General features: G+C 33.5%; 4 protein-coding genes across 7 annotated transcripts in view; 2 read left to right on the plus strand and 2 right to left on the minus strand.

Moving 5' to 3' along the window:
• The first annotated feature begins 5,188 nt into the window (after positions 1-5,188).
• Positions 5,189-12,818, plus strand: LOC113503728 (ecdysteroid-regulated 16 kDa protein-like). The gene is made up of 4 exons (XM_026885806.1): positions 5,189-5,346; positions 10,789-10,899; positions 11,168-11,286; positions 12,249-12,818. The coding sequence occupies exons 1-4, from the start codon at positions 5,280-5,282 to the stop codon at positions 12,387-12,389; spliced, it is 438 nt and encodes a 145-aa protein (XP_026741607.1). The 5' UTR covers positions 5,189-5,279; the 3' UTR covers positions 12,390-12,818.
• A 407-nt stretch (positions 12,819-13,225) lies between these two features.
• LOC113503727 lies at positions 13,226-16,385 on the minus strand. Of its 4 annotated transcripts, none has more exons than XM_026885805.1 (3): positions 15,924-16,385; positions 15,187-15,674; positions 13,226-14,796 (listed from the first exon to the last, which is right to left on the minus strand). In XM_026885805.1, exons 2-3 carry the CDS (start codon positions 15,663-15,665, stop codon positions 13,977-13,979), a joined length of 1,299 nt encoding a protein of 432 aa, XP_026741606.1. In that variant the 5' UTR covers positions 15,666-15,674; positions 15,924-16,385; the 3' UTR covers positions 13,226-13,976. The 4 variants fall into 4 exon arrangements, with proteins under 4 accessions (XP_026741606.1, XP_026741605.1, XP_026741603.1 ...); XM_026885804.1 differs by having other exon boundaries at positions 16,028-16,384; XM_026885802.1 differs by having other exon boundaries at positions 15,787-16,384.
• Positions 16,386-16,890: 505 nt separating this feature from the next.
• On the minus strand, positions 16,891-21,918 carry LOC113503840 (mitochondrial 2-oxodicarboxylate carrier). The gene is made up of 4 exons (XM_026885942.1): positions 21,391-21,918; positions 20,417-20,689; positions 19,878-20,059; positions 16,891-18,070 (listed from the first exon to the last, which is right to left on the minus strand). The coding sequence occupies exons 1-4, from the start codon at positions 21,730-21,732 to the stop codon at positions 17,953-17,955; spliced, it is 915 nt and encodes a 304-aa protein (XP_026741743.1). The 5' UTR covers positions 21,733-21,918; the 3' UTR covers positions 16,891-17,952.
• Positions 21,919-22,015: 97 nt separating this feature from the next.
• LOC113503925 (pecanex-like protein 1) overlaps positions 22,016-24,752 on the plus strand; it is a 29,532-nt gene continuing 26,795 nt past the window's right edge. Inside the window, exon 1 of the mRNA XM_026886068.1 lies at positions 22,016-22,646. Within this exon, the coding sequence (XP_026741869.1) occupies positions 22,494-22,646 (153 nt within the window). The 5' untranslated portion in view covers positions 22,016-22,493. The remainder of the gene's footprint in view (positions 22,647-24,752) is intronic.

Genomic DNA, 24,752 nt, shown 5'->3' on the forward strand with positions numbered 1-24,752 from the left:
CTGAGACTGTTGCACATGAGGGAGCGAGAAGCACACTGCACGTTGTATCCGCATCTCGCTTTAATATCAGACTAGGAGGTGATATTAGCCCCCTGTACAAAGCACTCGAATAAATTACGGTTTGTTATGTTTTAACCTTATTTTCGTGTATTTAAACTGTGACCTCCGGCTGAAGAGTAATGTTTCGCTCTTAGCTGTAATGATATGATTATTTAAACTACTAGACGAGTGAAGATACAATAGTCAGTTATGTTGCTGTGTAAATGGAATAGGTTATTCGTACTGACGTATAACTCTTTAAACTAGAAACGGACACGACAGCTGTAGATGCTTATATTAACTAAAAAAAAGACATGCAAGAGCTCTTGGATAAAATAATTGTTGCAATTTTTTTATTTTTCTTTAAAATTAAAATAAAGGCTGAATATCGACGATTTGTTCTTGCTAGTTTTTAATTAAATCAAAATTATGATAAAAAATAATGGTTTTTTTTCATAATTTTATGCAAACTACATCTAAAAATTGTAATGCTCGCATTTCACAATATTTTTATAAAATGCACATAAGCATTAAAATTTCGTGACACCAGACTAACACTCAGCACATGTTTGTGGCTGTTTTTATTAGTGCCCTAAGTACACATTAGGCAAATGCTTAGGATACATTACGGTGTTAAAAGCATTGAATTTTTTAATTTAAAAGCACATAATTAAAAGCACCAACAACGTATTTGTAGAATTTTATATTTAGGTTTATTTCGAAAAGAATAAATAATTATTTGGCTTATTTAGAATTAAATAGATCAAAATAATTACCTTTACTTTGCCGATATTCATTTCTATCAAAAAAAAGTTATGACTTCTATATCTCAAGCATCAAAATTAGACATGTGTATAAACAACATGTAAAAAATGCCCATTAGGTACCAACTACTCCAGTTGCAATGAACAACAAATATGTATAGACAAATCACAAACGTTGCACTAATAGCACTTGTAAGTAAATCCCTGAGGTAAAATACCGATATTCCACACGTAGGGGAGTAGGTACTACTCAGTCAGTCGGTAAAATGTAATCGTATTGACTCACGGGTGGAGTAGCGCGGCGCGTCAAACGGTTTATCTACTATTAGCTGTACCTTATCATACTACGTCATATGTTGTTATGCTCACATCCCTTAGGATTCGTTGAAGAATATCTAGGATTGTAAATCTTGACATATTGAGAGAGGTTCGTTCAGGTGGGATTATAGAATAGGTTGTATCTAGTGATGTTATAAACGCGAAAGTTTGTAAGTATGTTTGTTACGCTTTCACTCAAAAACCATTGAACGGATTTAGACGAAACTCGGTACGTTAGTTTATAACGTCGGTTAACATATAGGTTTTAACCCTAATTTATGTTAAAGGATTATTTTCGATTTTTAGCGGGAGGGCCCGCGGGCTACCGCTAGTCGGTTATAAAATTTAGATTTAAATTTATTGTTTCATTTAATTCCGTGGTTGATGTTTATCTTTGGTTTTCTATGTCTGAACGACTTTTCAATTCATTTTTGGACTCCCCAAAGAACGCAAAACGTTTGCAGTTCTAAGCATTATTAGGCAAGGGCTTTTTTTGCAAAGGGTCAGTTATTATTTATGTTATTCATCGAGAACCAAAACAAGTTATCACAAAAGGTGTTATAACTTATGGGCAATAGAAGAATGTTTGTCACGTCAACAATCCATGACCACTTGCATCCATTCCTCACATGTCTGTGTTCTGCCGTGTCCCCTAGTGACACAGCGTGATGGCACGCAGCAGAACTATCTCGCGACAGTTGCTCAAGAACACCAATTGTCGCATTGTCGCCGGATAGAAGTTAAACGTCGGCTTCCTTTGGTTTTTTTGGGCCAAGTCAAGAGCGGTTAGCGAATATGAGAGTATTAAATCTCTTCTTGCCCGTTCTAACCGTAAAAGGGTAGATAATGATACAAGTTATATTATTACCTGCCCTTTATATCATATAACGTAAGTTACGTTTTAGGCTATACGCCAGTACCTTATAATTAATCTATATTTTATCATTTGTCTTGCTTTTTTCTGGAATAGAAAAAATACTGGAAAATTGCCCACTCTAGAGGTTAAACTTTCGGCTGCACGGACAAAAGCCTTTGGTTTTGATCACCAAGCCACACCCGTTGCGCGCAAGGTTACGTGGGTTAGCGTTATGCTTACTTTGAGTCTAGATATCTTTGTTTACTTTAATGTTTAAGTTTATGAAACTCTCGGGACACAAGAATTAAAGTTCTTAATACAGGAGTCATCGATAAAATAAACACTCTGAATATGGTTTAACAGCAGAAGAAGGGATACTATCCATCAAGGCGACGTGATCAGCTGATCACTTGGACCACATCACTTGACCGCGTGTCAGCCCACGTGGATGGTCTCATATTCAACGAATTTTTACTTTATCGCACTTTTACCCTGATACCATCTTTATTGCACATCTCTCATAATTGGTCACAATCATCACTTGAGACAAGCCCTTCCAAGAATTAAGAGTCATAATAAGGGACAAGAGGTCAATTTGGCAGTTTTCTAATTATCCTGGGTTTTATTAAACGTAAGAATCACTGGCAGTAAGGGTATCACCTAAATTAAAACTTTATAAATTCCTTATATAAGACTTACTTTTATTATTGTATCTTAAGCGAGCTGTAGAATCAAAAATTATGTTGTTTGAGCAATGTTTTATTGTATGCAGTTTTCCAACTCATACTCACAATTTCTGTTAAATAGAACTTTGATACTATTTTTAGGCAGGTGCTAACTACACGGGAAACCGATTGGTTAAGGTCACAACGCCAAACCCAGTGCAACGTGTAGCGGGTTTGATCCCCGCGTAGGACAAGCGTTTGTGTTATCTTTGAATGCTTGTCATGGGTCTAGATGTATTTAACGTTTTATGCAAGTATCTTTAAAGATTGTGAAACCCGTCGCGATACCAGGAAAGACAGGCATAGAGTGGGAATCTTAAAAAAAAAGTACGTCAAGGTTAGCAAAACATTAAATTACTTAGTCTAAGTTAAACAGCTGCTGTCTCATTTAATTCCATATTTAAGTTTGTCATTAAGTTTTCCAGCGACTGTCATCGCTAAACCATGCTTATGTGTTTAATTATGGAGTGTCTGTGATTGGAGGGTAATTAATTTTGTAATTAGTTATCTGTGAATCAATATTGTCAGATGATAAATCAGGTGCTACGAATACTTGCTGGTAGAAACCAAGACATGCGTAAAGACTTGAAGGTTTTATACTAAAGCTGTTATGGCGGTTTGGACTCTCTGGACTGACAAGTGACAGGAAAGAGGACAGAACATAGTTTTGCACAGCGGAGGGAATATGTAATCGTTGTTCATCAACTTATGTAGTTACAGGTCAGTAGAAATAATTATTTAAAAAATGCTGTTCGGATAGCCTACCGGTTTGGAGTACACCACGCAAAACCTACTATACGCGAAGTGTAGCTGGTTCGATTCCCGCTACCCAGCTTATTTATATACTTGTAACTGCTTACTACGGGAGTCGTATAAAAAACATGATGACGTTAAATACTTCTTTCTGTTTTTATAAATCGTCATGTTACTGGAACAATTAGATAAGAATATCTACTTATAACATTTCATTCATTTTTAAGAGAACCCTGTTGTAGTCTTATCCTATTATTAATTTCATACCTTAAAATCTTCTTGTATTCCACAGCTACTTACTTATCATAGAAGATACGTGGTCAGCCTTTGTTTTAAATAGTTAATGTCGTCATAGGAACGTGACTGGTAGAACTTTTTCATATTTTATCAAATAGTGCATTTGATAAGACGGAATTTGCAACGCTTTACGGGAAATTGTTAAAATTCATTAAATTAATGTTTCTTTAACGTTCCGTTCCCAAATTGAAAAAACGGAACCCTATTACTGAGGCTCCGCGGTCTGTCATTTTTTCGTCCGTCGGTCACCATGCTGCATCATGGTCTCATGAACTGCTATACCTAGACAGTTAATTTTCACAGATGATCACCCTGTATTTTGGCTGTCACTAATTATGTCAATGATTATGAGTTATCAAATTTTGTTGCATATCTGACTTTCTTTGACCTGTTTAGTATGAAACCACCAGTGGCGCGAGTCCGATTAGCATTTAGCTCGTTATTTTTACTAATCCAAACCACCTTTAATATTATGTTGTATTCAACGTATCTGTATTAGTGTGTAGCATAGTATTAAACACACAAATTTTAGATACAAAACCTTGAAAATAAGCGTTATTCTACTCATTTAAAAAAAATAATAAATAGTTGAGTTATTAATTTAAACAACGCAAAATGTTTACCAAACGAATATATCCTGTTAAGTTTTCCCCCTTCATATCGATTCAATACTACAAAATAACCACAACTGTACATATAATGGTAAAAACAAATTACAGTTAATCATCACACGTGAAAGACAAACAAACACGTGTATTTTCGTTCATAGATATCAGGCAAATAGTCACCGATAAACAACTTTTCGATTATTCATTGCAATCAGTGAAAATATTTAGAACATAAACGCAGTGATTCAAACTATGCCTTTATTTACTACGGCGCACACATTGTCACGCACGCACACATAGAACGTAGGTTTTCCTGAAACATGCGCACGAGTGGATCGCCGCTCTTCCGGTCGCGCACAAAGAATATGTAATTTGGAGGAAAACAGACGCGATGTTTATATATTAGGATGTTCTTCGTTTTGTATTGATTTATAATTGTTTCTAAACTCGTATTTGCGATGGACTTTTTCAAAACATCTAAATGGCCACTGAAATAATATTTAGGTATATCGTTAATAACTTAATATCCTAGATAAAACATTCCCTACTGATTTCAAGAATGATTAGAATATGAGTGATCTTATTTTCGTTTTCCTTTGCTACAGTAACATTATTAATTATCACTCACACGGTATGTTCTAAGCTCTAAGTTCAAGGATATCAATAAGACCTCAGTAAGGGTTCAAACTTTAACAGTAATTAAAGATAAAATCTTCAAAAAACAAAACAAGGATCAAAAAGGACACGCACACACTTGACCCCACTACTTTAATCGTCGCTCTATGACCGGCGCCGGCGCATTTTATAAAGCAACAAAGGTCGGCCACAACTGCTCATCCGTTCAGGCCGGTCAGTCAGTGACGGTCGCGCGAGTCGGCAGCACGTTAGCGCGCGGTACCCACTAAATAAAATCACAAAAATGTTGTTCTTCGTAACAGTAACAGTGCTTCTGGCAAGTGTGAACGCTAATTTCTACACGGATTGTGGTAATTAATATATTTTTTTATACATATTTTTGTAAGTTTAAATCGGTGTGTTTTTCTGCTACAAGCATTAACGTTTTATTAGTAAATTGCGTGCTTTGGTTAGTGTGAATTTAAGATGGCTGTATGCGCGAAATATGTAATGTGCATTCAAAGTGTACATGTATTGCTACATAACAGTGTTTTCACTTCTAATGTCTTCGCACATATACTCCATTTATTTACGCATTTAAAATCTAAATCTGGGTGTGTATAATTTTATAAAAACACATTCATAAAATTAACAAACGACAGATACATTTCAGTTGTAGGTGTATTTGATTTGGTAATCTTCATTTTAAACGAAGTTTTTGGACAAACCAAATTGTTTTCCTTTTTGAGTACTTACCTAAACAAAATGGAGTTATGTTTTGTTTACTAACGATGTAGTGTGCGGTTTTTCCATTTTACTTTTTTCTTTCTTTGCAAAACCGATAGTGACTCGCTCCTACAAACGATTCATAACATTCACTACCAATCATTAATGAGGTAATACAGCGAAACATGAAGGAGAATATCTAGGGGGTGTATTAGTGCGATAGTTTCCAAAGTTTATTTAATAGAGAAGATACACACTAATGCAACTCATTTCCAAAAAGTTTATATGTCATGTTTAATACTCTATTCACTCAGATTTGTTCTTAAATTTAGATTTTTTCTTAGATGGGTTACACAGAAGTAATTTTAGAACCCTTAAAACTTTGAAGGGTAGACTCATAAAAAGTCTTTAAGCAGTTACGATTTTCTTTCATCTTAGTGAAAAACAAATAAAAATTTGGATAGCTACAGTATCTATTAAGTATTTACAAATAGTCATAGCACTATCATACGAACAAAGTCTCTTTTTATAATGACTAGTGGTGGTGACCCCGAAATAAGCTCCGGACGCAAAATTGAGCCGTTTTATGATTACCCTGATTTTATTGCTAACATAATATCATCTCCAAATGTGTAAACGTGCTTTTACCTGACTTTTTCTTTTCACTGTTTCTGTATTATTACTAGAAGAATATATTTTGTTATTTTTGATAACCTATTAGTTGATTGTAATGGACCAATGTTCCGTAAATGGTCACGTTTGTCACAATAGACACTAATGTTGATTCATTATAAACAAAGACAACAATAGCATTATATGTTCAATTACAAATAATAACAAGTTGTCTGGGTAACGTGCCTTAACCATTATGTCACTTAGAATAATGTTAAACAACGCTTAAAAGGCCCTGTATGTAGCGTATTAGTTCATGTAGAATGCTGTGTTTTAACTAGCCGGTGACATTGGAACCGAGTCTAATACAAATAAGACACAATTTCGAGAAAAAAGGCCTCAAGTGTAGTATGTTGGAGCATTTGCAAAAGCTATGTATTGAGGCAGTAATGCCACAGGATAGAATTGCTTCCTTTGCCTACGTTATACAAAGCAATTGATATCTACATTCTAGTTTTAAAAACAATGATTTCTCTATCTTATCGATGTAGCAACGACCAAACGTCACTTTTAAGAACTGACCATCCCAAAAGCAGACCAACCTTATTACTCATTGCTGATGATAACATTATCGCTAACTCATATAAAACTATTGTTCGAAAACGATCACCCTTACATCAGCTGAGCGACTCTGTAATCAGTGTCACAAAGTTCAACAAACTATCATTCTTTTGTTTGCCTATACAGATCTATAATGAGAGAAACTTAAGACAAAGACTGTTATATTGACTGTTTATTATTGCCCTAGTTACCTATCTATAATTAACTACTTTGTTGAAAATATTACTCCCTTCATGGGATGTCGTGTAACAAACAGTTCAGAGAAGTTCCTACAACTCTTGAAGAAGGATATTTGCAGCTGTAAAAGCAAAAAGTCGTTTCATGGCGCGTACCTTCTTACGACAGGAAAAAAATACTTCAAAAGCCTAGACATGCTCACCTTATTCCTGATATCTTTTTATATCATCTGGACATCCCTTCCTCGTCCTACCAGGATGTTGCCGTCCAAATCTGGGCCACCATTCAGTTATAAATTTACTTAATCATCACGACTTGCTAAGTATATGCACATACAACAAAAGCTCCAGTTTAGTTTTGTTCATTAGCTTTGCTGTCCATTTTTGGACGTATTAAAACTGAAATGTTAGAAGATTTGAATAAGTACTTGCTAACGTATCTATTCAAGACAACATTGACAACAAACTACATAGTTAAATCAAATAGGATTGTAGAAGGACGATGGAGACTAGAAGTCGGATAGTAACGTACGAGAGTTTGTATTTTGTGAAAATAGGATTTAATAGGATCATAGGATCTTTATAAACAATAAAACTCCCCTTATGCCAGACTTAGGCCAAGAGGAGACCTATGGTGACGACCTTAGCCCCATTACTGGTCAGATTTATATGGATCCCATTTGTCTATCCCAAGAAGGAAAATCCAAGGGGTAGGTGGAAAAAAACAATTATTAATTAATGGCTGATTTTCAGGGGAAAGTAGTACCATTTTTTTTTAAATAGACTTTTACCTTTAGTAGATTTTTTTTAAATGGAGTTGAAGAATAAAACAAATTCAAAACACTTTGCTTATTCAAAATATTCATTGAAAATTGAAATCAGGATACTGGTTGTAACACATACCTTGTGCCCATTCAACCAGAAAAATGTAATCCCACTTTATGTATCATGGGCACGCACATACATACAAATATACAATACCTTTATTATTGCGCTGACGTAAAGCCAAAGGCCTCGTAATAATATCTAATTTTGTAATAAAAGAGCCGAGTCTTGTTAAATCATATTGTAAGGGCAAAATAAGTAAGTACTCATGAATGTGACTGCGTGAATGGGGATCTCAAGTCAGTAATAACGTGATGATAAATTATATGAAACTACGCTGCAACGCCCATTCAACCGGTCTAGGAACTACGCAGATCAAACAACTAAACAATGTGTAGTAATATACTAATAGACCTTGTGCGACTTTTTAATTTCATCAACAACCATCAAAACTACTTAACATAAAATATTTTAGTACAAATCAAATTTTACACTCATTCTGTTTTTCATTTATAACGCTCGAAAATTAAATCATTTTTTTTTATAAAACGCAAGAAAGCCTTTTTTATATTGGGTCTAGCCCGACACACATGCTAGTCATTGCAACAGGCAACTCCTGCAATAAAACCAACGAATACTAAGGAAACTAGCTCTGTGTGTCTTAGGGAAAACGATTGACTATTGAAAGATCGACAACTAAATTAATCAGAAATAGTAAAAGAAGTGAACGGTCTAGCTATCGTGGTTCATGAGATTCAGCCTGGTAATGTACGAATGGACGTACAGAGGAGCCTCGGCCACAGGGTTCACTTTTTTACCCTTTGGGTATCTACTGAATATAAACGGAAAAAAATAGAAATGCAAAAAAAGACAAATCCCTTATCAGACACTCAAAATAAATCGTGGCTACAAAGTTAAAGCAAAACTGAAAACCATTCCAACAAAATTGTATAAAATCGCGATAAAAACTATAATAACCTAATTTGCAAAACAAGGCCATTAGTTTTACACAAACATTGTAATCTATATTATAATGTTTATTTAATCGGTCGGCGAGTTAAACCGACACTTACATCTAATAACTACAAATAATGCCATGGTATTGTGCTTATAATAGTACTAAATGACTTATGTCATTTTTTTTATTATTATTAGTAGCTATTCTGTTCAGAGTCGTAAAGTCCGTCTGTCATCATGCTGCATCTCATGAACCGAATATATTTTTTATAGATGATGTATTTCTGTGGCTTCTATAACATCAAAAGTAAAGTTGTTACTGTCATCAATTTCAAGGGTGACCCGTTTCATTTTGAGTTCGTCTTTCTTCAACCTATGTATTTTTGTAAACGAGAGAGAGAGAAAGGAGACATTAATTTTGAACGATATATGAAACTATGGGGATCAAAAACAAAACTATCGAATGCCCATTTAGTAAATGAAACCGATTTGTATTAAATCGTGATAAAATGTTATGTTATCACACAATACTATGAAAACGAACACTGGCCACAGGTCAGTTTATTTAAAACACATTCATTTGACTGATTGAGAACGTTTTATTGATAATTTGACACGGACTTTTATTCGACTGTTGAGTATTTAACAAGCTCTGAGTGTAGGCTTGTGAAGACTCAAGCTCACTATAGTGATCATTACAAAAATATAAATCAATTTAGGTAAGATAGAAGGTAACTATAGAAGTATTTAAAATCGAATACTTTTGCTATTTTTGTAATAGCTGAACGCAAAAGGCAGTTCTGTTGAAAGTTAATTTAAATTAAGCCATGGATAGTAAAATTTTATTCGATTTTCAATCGGCATTGCATGAATACAGTACTACCGTATTTACGTATCCTAAAAGAATTAGTCTATTTTCTACAACTTTAATAATATTACTTAAAAAAGTCTAAAGTTAATTACGGTACTGACATTTTTTTAAAGTGCTTTAGCCCTTCTCTTTACAGGGCCCCGATTCTGCTATTTACAAAGGCTGATGAATAAATGGCAATTGGATTAAATTTGAAACATTTTTAAGCATTTTGCTTTAGAAATTCATTGCATTGACCATGATCAAAGCATAATCTATCAAACCAATTAATTATTAAACCCTTAAACTTAGTAGTGATCGTTCCTTCATTAAATTCTTACTTCTTGCCCACGCCACGTAATGACAAACATATATAAACTCTTTTATGTTCCTCGATAAATTGCTATAGCAGAAAATAATTGCGTGTTAAATGCATTTAGAACGCATGTCGAACAATGTTTACATAAATACCTATTTGTAGTAATTATTTCATGGGTAACATATTATTATGGTCTATTTCAACGTAAGATAAATGAATGAGTCAGTAACTATGACAGTCTCCTTGTTTACTTTTTAATATACATTTATAAATACAAAGTAAAAAAGGAACTGTTATAATTACGCATGTTTTAGCTATCCCATTGAATCTGAAATGTTTGGAGGGTACTACATTATTTAATAATATGTTACGTAAGAAAAACATAAATTATTACATGATTTTCTTTAGTTTCACCGGTTCATTTTGTCTGTAATCAAATGTTGCAAGTTAAATTTGACTCGCTTGCATGCATATCAATGCATGCAAAATCTAAATGAAATCTAATAAATATATTACATTGCCTTGCGATGCGTTTTCGTTTCTGCTACCGCTATAACAAAATATACTTAAAATAAATGTCACCCAACCGATTTGCTTTAGATTACTTACATATTTTTTAGCCTTTTTGTATGGCACTTTACGTCGCGACTCTGACTGGTACTTGACCAGCTTTTTTAGGGTCTCATCAATTATACACCTAAATAAAATACAACATGATTGTTCCCAGGTTCAAAGGCGAAGGTTCAAAGTGTGGATGTGACCGGGTGTGCGGCGGACGCCAAGGAGTGCGTGCTCAAGAGAAACACTAATGCTACATTCAGTATCGACTTCACGCCAAGTAATTACTTAGCAATATTTTTTTGGATCTTACCCACAAAAAATGTATTTATCTTAGCTACTCCTGGAGTTTCGATGAGAATCATTTTCCGTTTCTTTAGCGTTTCCCAATTTCGCTATCGTTGGCAGAGAAGACAACGAAGAGCTCCGGGCTTGTCACACAGCGGAATAAGAACCGAAGATTATGATTTTGACTTATTATTAAACCTACATTATATTCTACATCTTGGTACCTACCATGGTTCTAATACAAACATTATTGTTTCCAGACAAAGTAGCGCCAGCAGTGCACATAATTGTCCACGGAGTGGTGATGAACCTGCCCATCCCATTCCCGATACCGCAGCCTGACGCCTGCAAGGAGGCCGGCCTCACTTGTCCTTTACAGGTAATTATAACGCATAATCTATAACACTAGCTGTTGCCCGCGACTTCGTCCCCGTGGGTAGAAGATATAAGTTTTGATTTAGGTATACCTGCCCAGTTTTTTTCACAGTTTCAATTGTATCTTAGCTCCTATTAGTCGCAGCGTGATGGTTTATAGCCTAAAGCCTTCCTCGATGAATGATCTATTCAACACAAAAAGATTTTTTCAATTTGGACCAATAGTTCCTGAGATTACCGCGTTCAAACAAACAAACTCTTCAGCTTTATATATTAGTATAGAAGTATAGATTTGTAGTCATGTTCCCTTTGCTTCCTTCCCTTGTATCATTGACCTTGATCATTAATGGTACTCGGAACGCTACAGAACATACTCTCTAGAGCTCTTCATATGGAGCCTTCGCCACTGCTTCATAGGAGTTCTCTAGGTTCAAAATCGACATAGGTAGCTAATAGTCATGGCTACTTAAATAGGTCGTGTAAGTATATGTACCTTTTCTTTTCGCCGTGAAATAAGACTAGCCACAGTGGATAATTCTTACTGTGCCACTGTGTTTTTGGAAATAATGCATTCGTCATGTCATTGTTACAATGTGAGCCATCGTTTACAATGGAGTTAAATATTTAGTCACCTAGTTGCAATGTAATAGGAAATAGGATTGCTTGTAGATGCTGACACATTAGTAGGTACAATATCTATAGTATCAAAGGCAACCAACCATAGGTAGACCGTAGGTAGGAAGGTACCCCACGACCCCACCTATCTACCTTATGAAGATACCCCAATTTTAGGAACAGAGCATCCAAATTTTAAGGATTTCCTAAAATTATGCCTACTGAGATAAAAAAGATTTCGATAATTATAAAAACTTTCACAAGTATCTGATAACGACAAAAAAAGAGCAACCCGATATCCTTGAGGTTCGTTAACGAGTATAATTTGTAACACGACCCTTTATTTTCCAGCCGGGACAGCCAGTGAAGTTTACGACGTCAATGCCGGTCCTCAAATCCTACCCGAAGGTCAAGGTCGATGTCAAATGGGAGCTCAGAGACGACAATGAAGAAGACTTGGTGTGCGTCTTGATTAGCGCAAGGATACAATAAAACTATAGATCTATGATCACTTTTTTTATCGTCCACTCAGACTCTCAAGATGACCAGTAAAACTTTAGTAAAATTTAGAATTTTCGAACTGGCTGAATTTGTTTTCTGAACAATGAGACAGCGGTTGCGTATTTATGATGACAAAAACTTTCTTTTTTTTCCACTATTGCCAGTTAATGTGAAGTCATAAAATGTAATTAATTTTATATTTTTGTACTGTAAGGGTTTAGTAGATAGTTGTAACTCAAGCTCCCTATTGTTGAGGCTGTGCCTAAGTGCTTCTGGTTACACAGAATAAAAAAAAAAACAATTTGTCGATACGATCTGCCGTTGTCCTAAAGAAGTTTTCTTAATTTATGAAGTTTCCATTAAATATAGGTTAAGGATCATGGTTTTGTACATTATAAATAAACAATTTATATTTCACAATTATTGTTTCATTATTATACTGACCTACCTACGTTTCATTATTATAAGGGTTATTGCATTAAACTTGACACGATAATAATATGTAAACCCTTAGTAAGAGACTCCTCTCTTAATAAGAATAAGCGTAAGGGACAATTTTAGGGATAATATAATTGACAAGGTTGCGTTTTTGGTAGTAGATTAATTAGCAGTATTAGATACATTCAATACTTACTTTCCTACCATCCAAAAAACTAATTAAAACTGGCCATGGCGAGTGGAACCCTTCATTCTTAGTAACTGATGCTATGATATCTACATTTATTCCACCACTGTTATCGACGTGCTTTTGTAGTTGGTCTGGTTTTGTGCCACTACAAAAAAAAATAATGAAATAAGTTAAATCGAAACTTAAAATAAAACTATAATTCTCTCAAGATTGTCGTTTATTTCGAACTCAATACGAAAGCAGGTAATTCAATATTAATATATAGGATAGGATATAATTCAGATTCATTGACAGAGAAAAATCGTACAAAAATGAATCAACAGACAGCGAATTTGAAACGCTGCTACATTTTACCTGCTTCCTGCCGTCATTAATCAAGACAGATTGATTTATTGACAGTCTTTTAGAAAGGTCTTTGCCATCTTTTCGTCAAGATGCGTCAAGCATGAGCATATTAATTGCATCATTAAAACACAAAAATGGTGCACATTACAATATAATACATTGTTACAATATGCGTAGCGTATTATGTATTTTGATTTGGCCGGATGGGTTTACCAAAATCATGAATAATGGTTTGACAAGCCAGCTGAATAAACGATACAAAAATGTGTCATTGCGTATCTTGTACAATTCCTGAGTCACACCATGAAGGTTTGTTAGTTTTTCCACCACTTGATCATTGATTTTTAAAAGGCCAACGCTGTCTTTACGAAGTCTTTATTGCTAGCGACATTTTACTCGTTTAACCAATTAAATTTATCAATTTCACATTAATCGATTACCGTGAACCAATATCAAGATCTCCACGTCGAATGTTTTGACGCACAACAATTAATTAAATCGCCGCAACGTCGAAAGCTAACGCAACTGGAATATCAACCTGAATATCATGGTTTTGGGCCAAAGGCCCATTTTCAAATAATTTCCATAAGATCTCTGGATTGATTTCACTTTTTCTTAATAGTACTCTTACATCTACCACACAGCTGTTGTTCAGTCTTCATCTTCCTAAAATGTAAATTAAATTCTTGTCTAAATATCTTTCTGTACATTGATTCCTTCACAGGCACCGCATTCTCTTTGTTACACTCACTAAAGTACATGTTATACATTTGTTTCACACTTAAACTTGGATCTAAGTACTGTTTCTTTTTAGAAAATTGTACGACGGGCTTTGTTTCGACTGTCGTAAAAGATTGTATATGTTTTCTGACTTTATCTTTCGATTCCGAGGGGAGCGAATGTGCGCTTGCCTTCGAATGGCCCCGTCCATCTGGTTTTGGCATGTTTAAATCAGTCTTACCCATATGAACGTTGTATACTGGCTTCTGTGATATAGCTAAGGTTCCTAAATAAAAGTTCTTGCAGACTGTATGCCGATCAGACTTGACTAAGAAGAAATACTTAAATGTATATTTCCTTTTATGGTTCGACACCTTGTTGTGTTTGATGTACAATCTTTCAGTGGTGTTTAGAAGGAAATATTTCTTTTCATTGGCATTTAAGGAGTAGAAAGCTTTGAAAATGTGTTCTCTGTCTTCATCTGTTATTTTTTCATTGCATTTGAACTTGCAGTTTTTGACACAGTCTTTAGTGTTCCGTATTCGGCGTTCTGGTACAAACTTGCCGCGTCTGCTGATGTAGGCCTCGCCTCGCTGGTGCTTCAGCTTGCGCACGTTGCATGCCCAGGATGTCGGGTCCGGGACTTGGCTGCGAGACCTTTTCTTCTGAAGTTCTGTTTCTGTTTGTGAGTTGTCTGTTCCACAACTGGAAAGTTGGAAAAATAAATTTTATTTTAGTAAAGTTAGATAATCCTACTAGGTGGTTGGATGAGTAACATTTATTACTCTTTCACGCAAAAACCACTGGATGGATTTGGACGTAATTTGGTAAAAGGATACTTTATAATATGTTTTAACATATTTTATTACCACATGGGATAGTTTTTATTCTGATTTTATGTTCCCATGGGATATTTATAATATAGTAAAAAAATTGTGTTACCCCAAAAATATCGGAAAAACTACTAATAGAAGCACATAGTATGAATATATTGTTGAAACAAAAAAAATATACTTGAAAAATTAAAACAAATTGAGGACCTCCTCATTTTTGAAGTTGAAGTCATGAATTTAACAGATTATGATGTTCACTTACTCATTATCTTTCTCCACTAGCTGTAGATCAGGCTCTAACTTAGCAAGCAGACACTGCTCTTTCGGGTACTCATACTGGCTGTAGTACGACTGCACACCATTAACCAACATATGCTGCGGCAATATCACATGAGAGGCAATCTGAAGAGACTGCGTCATGTCCGAGCTCTGTAGTACTTGGGACTGGACTTGACCATGTAAGGGCTGAATACTGTGCAGCCCTTGCTGGCAGGACATCACTATTTGATTCTGTGACATTTGTATCTGACTCTGTATCTCAGTAACATGTTGAGATGTGACCGGTATGTGAATAGATTCTGATGTTATTGTTTGCTGGTATGTTACTTTGCCCTGTGATGCTGGCAGCCCTGGGTGAGAGATGTGTATGATTTGAGGGTTCTGTATTTTAGTGTTTGACACTGTTGGTTGGTAGACCTGCACCAGGTGCGGTATTGTTGGAGGATGTTGTAGCTGTTCCATTGTGTTTATCTGGAAAAGTATTCAAATATATTATTATCATTTACACACTTATGTTTTGCGAAAAAAGATCTAAATAAGTATTGTTGTAAGCTATAACATTCCAAACAAGTGGGTTTCTTACTATAATACTTTTAATTTGATCATTCTGAAATCCTGTTGCTGTCCTGTATGTAGGCTCGTATAAATTCAAGGATCTTCATTAAAAATTACCAACTTTATCAAATCTAACATACACATGAAAGTATTGACATAGAGTACCTAAGTATTTTTTTAGTACTTTTGTAAGACAAGAACAGCGATACTACTGTTAATTTTATCGTAAAGGGGCTAAATATAACAAAAAGATTACTCCCATTCTTTACTTTCTTTCTTTGTTGGAAGGCTTTTAAAATCAGTTTTATGTTAATTTCGGCTCTTCCTACTAGTTTGTAAAATTGTTTGATGTTTTCATTCACCGCTACGAATTATATGTGAACAATATCGACAGCTATGTTAATCCTGTAATTCTGTTGTGGAAACACGGGTAGAGGAATTAAATCAGATTATTAATATTAATATTGTTTCTTGTTTGAGTTGATATACCATATTCACGTACGATTTGACAACAATGCAGACAAAAACAACAATTGTAAGCTTTCTCTTTTTGGTATTGCAAATGAGAAAGAAACAAAAAATGATTATGTTAAAGATTAAATATAACTTAATCTTGAAACGCCAACATTACCATGAACCGTAGCCATGTACTGACATTAGCGCTGCGTTACCGTAAAAACCGTATTTTTGGGCGGTAATAAGGTACAAAGATTTCGACTTTTTTCAATTTATAAAATTTAATGAAAAAATTAATGTAAAAATACTACATAAATTTTAAATTAATACCTTCAATAACTTTTCAGTGTTAAATGCTAAAAAAAGCAAAATGCACCACAAAATATAAGCTAATTAAACGAAGGGTCCATATTAACTAAAAAGTGTACAAATACAATCCAAAATTAGAAAAATCCAAGTCTTCTTTGGCCGACAAGTCAATCATGACTCGTGTAATCCTTCTTATTCAAATGTAGGTTAAAAAAAATTGTTCATTCTAAAATGGTACAAGTCAGAACGGTGTTTTTATAATGCGTCTTTTTACCTTTTCTACGATAATCTTGATAATAAAATATAGGCCATTGATTTACTGGCTTGATGAGAAGTATAGGATTGGAAAGGAAAGCAAAAACGTATATTTATCAACATTCGATATTTTATTCTTCAGTCATAAAATTAAAATTTAACAGAAAAATAATCATTATCTTCACCTACAATTTACGTAATTAACTACATAAATTCTTTATAAACTTTTCCTTGATTTTCAATGTAAATGCTTTAACATGTGCAAAGATTAAAATTCTTAACAAAATATAATTAATAAGAACATATAAAATCTATCTTATGTCTAATTCGTTTGAGATTTGAGACATGATTTTAACATTGTAAATACAAATGTGGGTATTTTACTTAAGAATTAATGCAACTTTGGTCAGAAATGCTTTTTAAAGGCACTGTTATCACAATATTATTTTGGTAAAAAGTACTTATTGCAAAGCTAACAGTATAAAAATATATTCTATCTACTGTAAATGTTTAGTCACAACAATAATGTACGTATAATTACGATTTGTACAAAAATACTAGCTTTGTAGATTAAAATAGGTCTCTAGAGCCTGTGTAGTGGTCAGTGGTACTGTTAAATATTGCACTTACAACTTAATTAAAAAATATGTACCAAACCCATAACCGAATAAATGTGTATTGGCAAGTCTACGTGCGCTACTATTATTAGACTCCATTCAATCCATTGATCTATAGAAATTAACGACATTATACTTAAAGTTAGCTACAGGCAAAAAAACTCAGATTTCAAATAACGATCGGATCGGCTTAACTACTTATGTTTGAGCTTATATTTTTTAATTGCATTTTACAAGTGGTGTTACAATCACCTATGAAGCAAGACTGTTGATGTTGTGAAAGCGAAATGACTCACTATACTGCGTAAAGTGGCATCTCTTCCACATCCACTCCAATCTTATTTAAGATGTGGCCCCGACCCATAGTTATTATCATAATAATATAGCAAAATCGGAGTAATTGCATTTGACTTTGCTTTTTACACACAACCTAAATCCTTTACATATTTCTTTCGTAGTTTGATACACTAAATATTATTCCAACAGATGTTGAGAATATTGTATTCTTATTGCATTATTTGTGTTTTTTAAATTTGTATTGACTACCTATTGCTTTTTTAGTCAAAGGTTACTTTTAGCAAGTTGTAGACGTAGTCATATAACACCAACATGATGGCACCTCCGGGGCCCAGACGAAGCACTTTAGGCAGCAATCCCTTGTATAGAGCCGCAAATCTGTGAAAAAATATATCAAGTTACTTAAAAATACGGTTTTTCTAAATTCAATACATATTATCAAAAATAGATAAATTTCACTACGGATTTAATGGGTAATATCTTTGGTTACATATAAAAATGAATTGCTGTTCGTTAGTCTCGCTAAAACTCGAGAACGGCAGAACCTATTTGGTTAATTAAGGTTTTGAAATATTCGTGGAAGTCCAGGGAAGGTTTAAATAATATTTCCATTGGTGACAAATATTTGCAATATTTGTCACCAATGGAAATATTATAAAAAAAAAAAGTATTTTTATCTGCACTGTTATGTTATAATCGACTGTTAGGCGGTACGTAGTTCGCCGGGACGGCTAGTATTCAATAAAGTAATGCTATTTTCTATTTTCATTTTCCTTGGTAAGCGATTGGACAACATGAACTTGGATATAAGCCAGGTGAATCAAGATTACATGTTTTCGATAATACTTTTAGGTGACGATTATAGATCTGGAACTGTAATCTAGGTGTCACATTAAGAAACAAAAACATTTTGTAGAATCAGGTTAAAGAAAAAATTATCATCGATTTACATCGAAAATTGCACCAATCCTAAAATTTTGCTTCAAATCATACTTTACACGAATTTTCTCGAACAACCTGTAACTGCCTGTAAGTAGTGACTAGACATACCTATGACGATGCTGTATGAAAAATTACGTTATGAGGAAAATATATTTTATTGCTATAAGCGGAAGTTGTATTATTTGATAATTTACCGGTTATTTATGACCGAGTAAATGACATATTCATTCTCATATTAATTAACCCAAGCTGCACTCATGCATACCTGGATATAATATAGACTATGCTCGGTATTCTTAGAAGAAAACTCAATATAAAGAGTTTGTTGGAACTAAACAGTTAATGAATAAGCAAGCTAAATAAACAAATTATCTGGATGAACATGTTAACTTGGCATTCTGCCCGCGTTTCTTACTAAGACAGTGTCTGCAATACTGTGGAGTTACATATTAATAGAATCTTAGTATTTGCGGAATGCTGATAAAATTTACCTACTCATACAGTCGGCCACAGAAGTCAATTTACAAAGCACCTATCCGAATTTTTCAGTGACATGGAAAAAAGCAATCAAACATTTCTTTTTATAAAATATGGTAAACTGGCTGTATTTATCATGTCCGGATTTTTCAATTATATAAAGTCTAAGTTAAAAAAAATGTTTAAAATGTGGTATAAACTGACTGTATTTATCTGGATCGCAAGACTGGTTTCAATAACAACCTGAGTCTTCTTAAATCAAGGAGGTGGCCTCGGTGACGGGGACTGAAACTCGGGGACAAGCCCATTTCGAAACCTAACGGCACGACGATTAATGGAATTTAACTGTGTACAACTTACTTTTGTCACTGACTGTACAGCTTACTAGACTCGCATGTTATCTTGAAAGCTAGTATTACATTAGATAATGCGAGTACCTATACAACGAATTATTGGATAGATAGCTTTCTTGATACATTATAATGTAATATATTGCCTATAAGCCAACAAATTCCTCTAACATTATATTATTATTTTAGGTAATTTAACTAATTTACTGGTTAGTAATAAAAAAATTAAAGAACGTTATTATGATTTCAAACGTAAGCAAAAAAAACTGGGCGAAATGTCCAGTGAAAAACATCTGCCAAACGAGAAATAATTTTCGTCAAGTACAGTTGCTTTTCGATCTCTATGTATTTCTTTGGCAAATAGTATTGCCCTACAGTGACTTGTATTTTTTTCTACACTGAATAAAACAACTTACCCTTCTTCCTTATAAACTAGCAGTATAGTCCCAGATGTGGAACTATACTTGACGATGCCTGGCGTCGGCTGCGGGCCTTGGATGCGACTCTTCGCTACGTCGAACGGTATGTTCGCTAGAGACCCGAGTATCCCCGATGCAAAACCAATCGCAAACTTACGGGAGAACTCCAAGATCGGGTCCTGAAAAAATATAGTTAGTTGTTGAGTATTAATTTAGAGGATTGTTTTATACATTTGTAAATGAAAACTTGTATCATACAGTTACTTATTCTGTTATCTATGTATGTAATATGAAACTTGAAATGCCAGTTACGAGTTAATATAAATTTTATGCCCACAATGAATTCATATCAATTGTAACAATTAAAAATGCTTATGTACTTTGTTTTCCAGACTATATAACGTAGCACGAGAGTGAGTGTATATATATGTGGGACAATAGAAAGTCATGGCTTACTTATATATTATAGTAAATGTTTTTGTTGAAATGCATTAAAATTGTATACATCACTATAGCAAGACTATTACACTACCAACCTTAGACTCAGGTACAATATTCTTAACACTGTGATAGAATCCAAAGTACACCATATTAAAGACACCGTTCCTTCCAAAGGTCGCTGTAAGTCCTTTAAAGAGTCCCTTTGAGCCCATTCCATTATCTCTGACAATCTGTCTGGTCACTGCCCATGTTGTGGGCATTTGTTTAGCAAGTTCCTTGTTTGATTGCAAAGTCACTTTGACAACTTCAAACGGATTAATGAGAAGACCTTCTGTTAATCCAGCCGCTAGACCAGCTAGTGAGAATGTCTGTAACATAATAAAGAAGATAACTATAAGTAGGTATGATATTGTTATTCTATCTTAGTTTTTAATTTTATATTTTTAATGGAGTATGGAAAATTATTTTGAATTAAGATGTTATGGGAATCAAACTAAATTGTTTTATAAAACTAAGCTCTACTAGTTTTTTGATTGGTTGTTCATAAGTTTCATAACAGAGGTATTTTTCCTTAGCTATTAAGGTGTTAAATTAATCCAGTTGCCTATTAAGAGCTTCTTGAGACAGGTATAAGGAATATTTATAACTTCTTAGAGGAAAAAGTGCAAAAGGTAGTATTTCCACATCATAAATTTAATTGTGTAACTATTTGTCAGATTATTTAAACAGTTACATCTTGAAAGTTGCTTATCAGTTCATATTTGTATTGAGTTCAGTAAGAGATTTTAAGTAGGTAAATAAATGAGAGATAAAATATTTCTGATAACATTTTTAATTACTTTAAAACTAGTTATGTTATAGGTATTGGGAAAATTCCATAAGGGAAAACATATTAGAAATAAATACCTGTGCTTTGAGTAAGAATTGTAATACTTAATACATTCTTAAAATATAGAGCATAATAAATCAATGGAATCTAAATATTTTTTATAAATAGTAGTTTTATAAATTATCAGATGCCCTAAAAATTAAAAAAAATAAAAAAGTATAATTAAAAAAAGGTACTTACTAAAGGTGTTGCAGCTTCGCCAAAAGTGAACAACTTTTTATATTGTTCGAAAGTTGCAAATTTTACGGCGCGCTTAGGAGTTTCCGCCAAAATAGGGGGCACTATGCCTTTCCAGAAAGATGTCACACCTTCATGCCTGTACATTTTCTTCATACAGTCTATTAAACCCGTGTAGTAGTGCGGGTCAGAGTGAGAAGCAGCTGCGACCCTCGTCTGCTGCAGCTGGAGCCTCGTCTTCACCAGGTCCAAGGGATGCATGATACAGACCTCCACAAAACCAGCACTACCACCAGCACCGACGTGCATAGCACCCTCTTTTAAGGCTTTCCGAACATCACCCATTTTAAAAGGTCACAAAAACCGCAGTTCTTCAATGTTTAATATTTTTTTAAACTTCTAACTATACTTGTAGCAGGTCATATCATTATAAGCTTAAGTGACCCTAACAGGTCTGGTTTTTAAATATTTACAAAAAAAAAACTGAACCAAAATATTGTAGAGGCGAGTGATGTTTGCGGAATGACATGAAAACTCAATGCATAAATATTGTATGTATGACATGACAGATCATACAAAATACTACGGAATCGTATTCTGATCAAAGACATTATTCTCTTTGATTCTGATTTGAGTAGAGTTGTAAAAAGACTGTTGTGACCAGTTGTGACATAAGACGGTTTTTAAAGTTTCGCTTGCCATATTAATAATTCATTTGATAACTTCTTAAAAGGTCACAAATGGCAACCCAAACATGTGTTGTCAAAAAGTGTCAGACGGAGTCCTAATGGAAAGTGTTGTTTCACTGATTTCAAGCTTATAATTTAGCTCAAATTTACTTATTTGTTTATCAATTGTTTACTTGGAATAGCATTTATGTTGTTTACACATGTTTCTTAAGAAAAGAACGCCCTACTAATGTAGGAAGAAGCGTGAATTAACAAACAATCGATGTCTATAAAGTCCATATTCGCGTGTAATATATCATTCAAAATGGCAGTGGTATTAACAATTTGCAGATGTGAAAAGTGATTTCGTGAGTTATAAACAGTGTCGGTGTCGGTGGATGGTGAATTAAACGCGGAAATGTGGACATAAAGTGTAAAATGGGTTCCCAAACACTAGAGATATTACGCCAGGGTGTTTGGGCATCGTTAACAGGGGGATGGTTTTATGATCCTCATCAGAATTTGTTTTGCAACACGGTGCACCTGTATGTGTGGTTGTTCCTGCTATGTTTGCCGTTTTCTATATACCTGGTGAGTTGTTACGCGAAGTCACATTCATAGTTTGTAGATGTTTGGTTTTGGAGTGGTTGTAATCAAAAGCAGGTCACTGCTGACTGAGCTTAGGATCATTGTTATTCAAGCATTGTGGCCTGAGTCATTATGGTCATTGCCCTTATGAAGCCATAACAATTGTCTAAGACTAATCGTTCGAGCACTTGCAAGGAGGTTATATTTCTTGAAATAAGTAGGACAGTGTTACTTGTTCTAGTTTTTTTTTGTTTAGGTATCAATTAAATTGCGCCATCATTATGTGTGGCTAATTAATCTACTGTAATGAATTAATTATAAGATGTTATGTATAAATGTTAGTTCATTTTGTATAATTTGATTTTGAGTTTAGAATGCACATAATAGTCTTAATTTAAAGACTTGTATTGACAATTTTAATATAATTAAATTAACTAATTAAGTGAAACTGCTCAAAGCAGAAAACTTTTTATTGATAAATGTTGCTAAGTTGCTAAATTTCTTTTTATGTAAATGTCTTCATCATATTATTAATCTAATTTAATCTTTTAGTATTTCTGAAGATATTCTTACAATATTCAATACCATGTAAACTCCATAAGTGCTGTAATTATAGCTTAAAATTCAATTGACCCTTTTTATCTCTCACCTAGGCCATGCTAGGTACAGATTTAGAACATCTTGTTATCTATACAGAGAGTCTTAGACAATCTGGAGAAGTTTAATAACAATAACATTGTCCATAGTTAATAATAATAGTTAAACATTGTTTAATAACAGTAAAGAATATCATAATGATACCTTTAACATTTCAAATAATAAGACCAATAGGTAATTAGTATCTGGTACTTTTAAATGTATTTTTTATTGTTATTTGATGAGATTAGTTTTACAATACTAAGTATGTAATTTAATATGAATAGAACAAATTACAAGAATATAAGACCAGACCATAAAAATAATAAACAATCATAATTATGAAAAGCAAGTGAGAGTCACTTGCAATGGATTATAATATTTAGGTATTCAGAATGTATAGAGTAATAGTGAAATTCATATAATATGAATAAACTTTATAAACAATATACTGCTTTTGGAAGGCAATAAGGTAATTTTACAGTTAAAATATTGATTGAAAATTGTATTTTTCTATCCTAAATTAACACTATGAAATTATAGAAAACAACTAATGTAAATTTTATGTCATTATTAGTTTTGTTGAGAATACAGTTTTCCTCTCATAAATATCATTCATCACAATACTTAACAAGTATTTCTGTATTTCATGTTTTTTTTTTTTATATGAATTCAACTGGTCTCCATAGATTCTTAGTTCTTACTTATCACTAATATTAAATTTAAGATTTAATATATATAATAATAATATATATCCTGGGACAACTCACACACGGTTATCTGATCCCAAGCTAAGCAGAGCTTGTGTTATGGTAACCAGACAAATAATAAACTTACTTACATATTTCTAAATACATACATATTATAGATAAATTACACCCAGACACCAGAACAAATGATCATGCTCATCACACAACATTTGTCCTGAGCGGGAATCGAACCCACAACCTCCTGTATAGCAGTCAGGGTCACTAACCACTAGACCATCAGGCCTGTCAAATATGTATTATAATGTCAATATGTATTACATCTATGATATTTTTTTCACACATTTTACTAATGCTGAATAGCTTGAAAGTTTTTTTAAATATAATATATACATAAACTTTTAATCACTTTCAAACTAAGCTTTTATCTAATATGTATGGCAATAAGTAATTTACCAAGATTTCTATTATATTTGTTTCACAAACATCTATGTCTACCTACATATTTTTTTCATTAAGTAATTGGTTTCAATGTTCATTTAACAAAGTGAAATTTCACTGATGATACTTAGATAACATTTTGCTAATTAATGCAATTATTTCCCCATTTGTTTACATGTTACTTGTTCCTAGAATTTTATTTTATAAGTTTATTACACTGCTTCTATTATTTCCGTTAGTAAGATTTAATTTAGATTGGTATAGATTTAAATTGGTATCTGTCTTTTCCCTTTTCACATATGTTAGTAATTTTTTAACAGAGCAC

The sequence above is a fragment of the Trichoplusia ni genome, chromosome 20, assembly GCF_003590095.1.
Source record: "Trichoplusia ni isolate ovarian cell line Hi5 chromosome 20, tn1, whole genome shotgun sequence".
NCBI classification, from domain to species: Eukaryota; Metazoa; Arthropoda; class Insecta; order Lepidoptera; family Noctuidae; genus Trichoplusia; species Trichoplusia ni.